A 6,940-nucleotide genomic window follows, 5' to 3' on the forward strand; every position below is an offset into this window, starting at 1 on the left:
GTGTGTTTTTTTTTATTATTATTTTTTTTTAATAAACCAAAAGCTTCACTGGATAGGCTACTCTCTCTCTCTTACCTGCTACTTTATTTCCCTTCAGAATTCTAGATTTAACGACTGTAAAATAACAAACGCAAATTACCTTTATTTTCCAGTCTATATTCGTCCAGTCTGAATTCGCGCTGCAAAACATCCATGGCATCCATTCTGGCAGGTAATCATAAACGCCCGACGTGAAATATGTAAATAATTTTAATAGCACGGCCATTCAAAACCCGAGGGTCTACCATGTGCATGTAAAACTATCAATGACAATCATTTTGGGCGGGAATTAATGTAAACACAGATATATTCGATATCAGTCGCGTCTAAAGTGAATGTAAACACACTGGCCAAAAAATCGGATATGGTCAAAAGATCGGATCTGTGCATTACGACTTGCAGTGTAAATGCAGCCTAATAAGACCCTCATCCTCATCAAATTCAGTCTAAGTGGAAAGTTGTTCGGAATGTGTCCCTGAGCTCAATGCTGCTCCATCTTTACAGCTGTTGATGAATGAAGGCTTTAACTGCTATCTGGAGTGGCTATGGAGGCAGAAAGCACAGTAATGGCCTCCATGAACTATACTGTAATCAAAGTCAGTCATTTGTTACTGCAAAATAAAATAAAGATGTTAGTGGTTGAAAGAATCCCCTCACTTTTATCGCCCTCGTAAGGATTGTTTAGCACTGTATGAGTAATGCCACTGTGGCAGCCGCTCAAGTCCCTGCGCTAGAGGAGCGAGGCCGGCTGCTGCTGTGGTCTTGGTGGCGGGTGGTGGAGGCTTGATAAAGGAGATTTTTGGGTGCTCTAGCTCTGGCAGAAAATGGCTAGAGTAGCTGCTGAGTTGGTATAACCATGGAAATCACATTCGCTTATTTATTTAATTTATTTATCCCTGTTCATCATTTGTAATGGCTTTGTAATTAGTTTTCCCTTAAAATATCATAAGCAGTCTTCCTTAGCTTGTAGTACTTCTTCAAATCTTTGTCATAATATTATTATTTCCACACCAGGCTCCCTGATTGATGGTATCGTGATTTAACTTTCCTGCCATGGATTATCTCAGCACCATTTAAAATCAAATAAAATCTGTACTGCTTCCTTTGGAAAATAAAAGAATAAAAAAAATCACTTTACTGTTTCTCTGTTGCAAGTCCAAAAGAGAAGAATCCAAGTTGTGGTTCATTAAATTTTTCAGGTAAATTTTAGGCCAACATCTAAATGATAATAATATATTAGATAGAGAGCTGTCTTACTGTCAAGTAAGCTTTCCACTCCCTTGCTGTATTGCTTGAGTATTAAGCTGTTGTAACATAAATGTATCCGTATAACCTGATTATTACAGTCCCACAGTGTTTCGGGGATGCATGACTTTTTAATGTGACATTCAGTTTCTAATACAATAATCAACCCCTTCATACATTTTTTTTTTCCCCCACTCCGTTTCATTATTTAAAGGAGTAGCTCACCCAAAACTGAAAATCACATCATCATTTACTCATCGCCATGTCTTTCGAAAACCACATGACTTGATTTCTTTGGGAATTTAAGGTGTTCCATGCGTCTTCTTTTTTTTCTCCATACAATGAAATTGAATTTATGTTTGTTTGTTTGTTTATTTTGTCCTTTTTGGAGCTTGACAGTCTCTGGTCTCCATCACTTTCATTGTATGGAAGAGAGACATTTAAAGAGAAAGTTCACCCAAAAATGAAAATTCTGTCATCATTTTCTCACCCAAACATGTTTGAATTTCTTTGTTCTGCTGAACACAAAGGAAGATATTTGGAAGAATGTCAGTAACCAATAAGATCTCGCCCCCCATTGACTACCATAGTATTTATTTTTCCTACTATGGTAGTAAATGGGGGGAAAGATCTGTTTAGTTACTGGCATTTTTCCAAATATCTTTCTTTGTGTTCAGCAGAACAAAGGAATTCAGTGGGGGGTGAGTCAATGGGTGGTGAGATCTGTTTGGTTACTGACATTCTTCCAAATATCTTCCATTGTGTTCAGCAGAACAAAGAAATTCATACAGGTTTGGAACAACTTGAGGGGGTGTAAATGATGACAGAATTTTCATTTTTGGGTGAACTATCCCTTTAAATAATGCAAATTGCAAATAAAATGTTTGTTCTATTTCCTACCATTGTCTTTTATTCTAAAGCAACTAAAAAAAAAAAAAAACATTTTTAAAAGAGTATAACATAATCTAACATTACGCTAGAAGACATGGAGGCTATTATACACACTGAGTTCAACAAGATGTGAACATTAATAAGGGAATGTCAGTATATGTGATTTCATCTCTGGAGACTGGTAGAAGTTCATCTGTCAACAGTGTGGTTTCAGCATGCTGCTTGCATTTTTTCAACAAAATCTGCTCTCTGACCGAACCTACGAAAGTGTGAACTGACTGGATAGCAGTATGTGTATTTGTCTAATACCAGAAGAGCATGTTGAAGTACTTTGTGGAAATGTACTGCAGCATTTGATGTGATAAAGCCATAGAGGTGATGGAATTTTTGAGTTAATGAGCTTTCCGTTAATCCTCACAGGGGTTTTGCACATGGTCATCCCTACTGATGTTTTTCATTTTCAGCAGCACATGTGCTATAACGAAGCGTTGGGTGAATTTATGCCACTCATAAAAGCTTTCTAGACACTGAACCCATTTCATATGATCATGTGCTTTCCAGTAATGAGAAATACACCCAGTGCCGATAGCATATGTTTGTATATCTGGAGTTTGAGCTCTGGGAATTTTTTTCTGAACACAATTTTATTAGTCTCCCAATAGGTTGTCTTGTTTTTCATATTTATCATATTTGTAGACAGCTTTATTTAGATCAGAAGACTTAGTGAGGCTCCCCTCTGACAAAATTCACAAAACAGCGCCTCCCAAAGTCCCCCTACTAAAGTTAGTGGCCAACTGGGGAGTAACTCTGTTTATTTTTCAAGGGCAGTATATTTAAATGAATAAGGCAGAGCTGAGATGAAAAATATTTTACAATAATCATAATAATCATTATTATTATTATTATTATTATTATTATTAATGTGTTATAATAATAATACATTATTATTATTATTATAACACATTAAAAATAATAAATTAATAATAATTATATTATTATAATTATTGGCAAATGTTTTTCATCTCAGATACTTCCATTAATTTATTCAAATATTATAAAAACATGACATTAGCAAAGTAAAAACAAACAAAAAATAATAATAAAAAAATACTGTAAAATGTATTTAAAATGTATTCTGAACAAAATGGCTTCTTTAAGCAAAAATCTGTATTTAGTGACCTCCTGGACTTCTTCCATTTTCTCAAAAATGAAACCTGAGAAATCTCATCAGATTTTGAAAGTTTTCTTGGCCTTCCAGTCCTTTTCTGTTCCATTTAGGTTTAAGAGAGCCAGGTTTCTGCTATTGCTCAAGTGTAAGGTGGGGTCAATAAATACTTGCCACTTTAGCCTATAAAAGCTTTTTTTCTTGTTCAGATTTTTTCACCCTGTTTTTTAACACTGCATACAAATTTACTGTATTGTAATATTCTAATAAAGACACTGAAATGTCTGTAAGTATATGTAAGCAATAAGGTACTTGAGGCTGTGCTGTATCGTGCATAAGTCACGGCTGAAGGGCGTTGCAACCCCTTCAGCCGTGACTTATTCACGATATAGCACTAGCCTCAAGTACCTTATTGCTTTTATAAAACGGTTTCCACACAATACAAATATTAAAGCCAAAAAAATGTGTCAATGCAACTTTCATGAAGTGAACTTTCATTAAAAGCCTTCCTTCCGCTGGAAAAAATAGTCCCTGACTGTGAACAGCAACAGAAGTTACATTATTACGCCATTAGATGGTGGCAAAGACTGTCTTTATGAGTGTGTCAGTCAGTAGGAAGACTTTTACATTGAAAAGACTGAATTGTTGTGAACATCTAATGGTGGCCTAAGACTAAGATCATATACCATGTTAATATACCGTCTTTTTTAAATAATATCTGAATGAATTAACTAACATGGAGCTTATTTGCCAACAGTAATAGTAACAAAGACAATTTTGTTGTCTTTGAATACACTTTAAATTGTATATAATATTTTAGTTTTTACTTGAATTTATTACCTTTTTTTGTTTCTATCCTGCACTCAGACTTTGAATACGTCTGATTTGTATGTTTCAAGCCATTAGTTGTTGCTAATTTGCTGATTGAATGAACTATTCGTTTCTTGTTTACTTTCTGTTCTGAACAGTTGATCAGTCGAAAGGACAAGGCCACCTTTGAGAAGCTTGACTTTCTGACGTCAAAGGAAGAGAATTACAACCGTATGAGAGAGTACATCAGGTCCCTCAAAATGGCCCCCTGCATCCCCTACCTAGGTAAGTGTTAGTAAAAGATCACAGTTGTGTTTGCGTTACTGGTATTTTGTACCTTCATCCCCTTATGTCATGACAATATTCAGTCAGAAATGTCTTGAGAGGCTTTGTGAATTGTTTTTAAAAATTTGCTTAATAATAAGGCCATAACTAAAGCATAAGATGCTTCATTTGAACAGAAACATAATTTGGGTCAGGGAGAGGAATGGGTCATGCCTCACTGGACTTAACCAGCTTTACAATATTGACTCATTTAATGCTAGCAAATGCTTTTTACTTCAGTACAATGGCTTCCTATTGTTTCTTGACATGTAGATGATTGGTGATGGCAGGGTTCATTTTAAGTTAGCTGTGAAAACCTCGTCATTTTTTTTTTTTTTGCCTCGTCTCAACTGCACTTTCTCCAGTGTCCAGCAGAGGGCATATCAATATACTGCTCCGGTTCAGGAATGATTGAGAAATGTGCCATATCCTGTTTTAGGTATCAACACAGGAAAGTAAATTACATTCGTCAAACCATTTTCAGTGGTTTTTCAGGGATTCCTGCTTAAGCTCAAATATTCTGTCACTATGCAATGCATGAACTGAAATGCTCCTTGACTTTCTAACCATTTTTGTAAGATGGAAAATACAATGAAATTATGTTGAAATCCAGATTGGTACATTGGTAGCCGCTTTTTCTCTCTTATGAAAAGACATCTGTCTCATGGATGTTGCAGAAGCCCAGTCAGGGATTATTTACACACACATCAGTCTCCTCTAAAGGCACTGACAGCACTTGAAATGGATGCCTCCCTCAGGATTGTCCAACAGGGTCCAGATCTCTCACTCAGTTACGCTCTTCCATCTTATTCATCAGCAGCGAGGTCTGTATGACTAATCCAGCTGTTAGCCGAGAGCCCGACATGATCAGAAAAGGATCTGGAGGTTTTATGTTTAGGAGGCTTTTTGGATGTTTGGCAGTCTTGTTTTACGCTTTTTAAGATGAGGATGTTTTGACTTTGAACTGCACAACAGACCATACAGTATGTCATTGCCACATGCTAGAGGCCCGAGCTCATGGTCACAGAGTTTTCCAGGTGCTCTTGTGTCATTGTGGTATGTGAATAACTAAAAGGCCAGTCAGAAATAACTTCAGTCGGCTGTAACTCAAATTATCTCTTGGACTGTAACTTGTGGGCTGGTTCATTTCTAGATTTTTGAAATGCACAAACAGACAGTCACTGTAATTTTTAAGAAGGTAAACATGTGGATAGAGCTGACGCATGCCGTCTCCCTTCTCCCAGCCGCACACGTCTTTCTCATTAACCGAATTTGCTTTACATAATTCACAGTGAGCGTCTGCTTCCACTTGGGCAGCGTGTTGGTAAACTATGTCCAACTCATCAGAATGCTCTCTCAGACGTCACAGGGCAGAAACCACTGTACCTGGTGCCGGTACCTTGTGGTTTTGTTGCAGGGAACTCCGGTAACATATTCCCATTTCTGAGCAGCAGGCAGTTGAAACCGCAGGGACGGAAAGACTGTCTGACGTGGCTGAGGTTGTGCAGGCTGTCACTTCAAATCTGTCAGTTTCCACTGTGCTTCTCCAGTGGCCCGTTCCATTTCCCATTGGGACAAAGGAAAAGGAAATTAAAGGGTTTGGGATTTTGTCAAACTCTCTTTTCATGCTTTTTGATGTATTTATTACAACTTGTCTTATTGGTTTTAATACAAAAATTAATTCATAACTTCAGTTTGGAAGAGAATAAGTCAACTTGGTGACTTGGCTTTTGAGATCTAGGATTGGAGCGTTAGTTTTTTGACTGTGTAACAGTTTTGTTTTCCTGTTAATTTTGTTAAATTACTGGCATATCGGGTGTTATTCAAGTTCAACTTGCGCTCACATATCACTGAGGTACAAAGAAATATGACAAGTTGATTGCTACCTTCGGGTATATCATGTTTTACACTTAGAATAGAAGTCTATTGGAAGATTGCACTGCGTCAAGTTAAAAAGCAACATTAATCGTATTCTTTTTTTTTTTTAATGTAGATCAAAATTTTCAGATTCCTATATTTTTGGTTTTAAACCCTCAAATACCTCAAATCACCTCTTTGACTTCCATTGTAAGTGCATTACCATAGACAGGACAAGTTATTAAACTATTAATAACACATTATTTTCTGTGTTATTCAACAGCAAGCCACAGATACATAATCTCAGTGGAGCTTGTTAGATTTATATAACATTTATGGTAACACTTTAGTTTTGGGTCCAATTCTCACTATTAACTAGTTGCTTATTAGCATGCATATTACTATAATATTGTCTGTTTATTAGGACTTATAAAGCACATATTAATGCCTTATTCTGCATGGCCATATTCTAGATCCCGTAATCCTGCCCAGTACCTAAACTTAAAGGGATAGTTCACCCAAAAATGAAAGTATTATAATGGTAGTGAACAGGGGACCCAAAAAATGCATCCATCCATCATAAAAAATAATCCACCATACAGCTCCAGG

The 6,940-nt window shown here is 36.5% G+C and overlaps 1 protein-coding gene across 4 annotated transcripts in view; it reads left to right on the top strand.

Moving 5' to 3' along the window:
- ralgps1 (Ral GEF with PH domain and SH3 binding motif 1) overlaps nt 1-6,940 on the top strand; it is a 166,146-nt gene that overhangs the window by 68,854 nt on the left and 90,352 nt on the right. For all 4 annotated transcript variants that reach the window (XR_007931185.1, XM_051902280.1, XM_051902279.1 and 1 more), the window contains exon 9: nt 4,309-4,435. Coding sequence is in view for 3 of the 4 variants with exons in the window: in XM_051902280.1 (XP_051758240.1) it covers nt 4,309-4,435 (127 nt within the window). In the remaining variant the exon portion in view is untranslated. The remainder of the gene's footprint in view (nt 1-4,308; nt 4,436-6,940) is intronic.

The sequence above is a fragment of the Ctenopharyngodon idella genome, chromosome 8 (assembly GCF_019924925.1).
Source record: "Ctenopharyngodon idella isolate HZGC_01 chromosome 8, HZGC01, whole genome shotgun sequence".
NCBI classification, from domain to species: domain Eukaryota; kingdom Metazoa; phylum Chordata; class Actinopteri; order Cypriniformes; family Xenocyprididae; genus Ctenopharyngodon; species Ctenopharyngodon idella.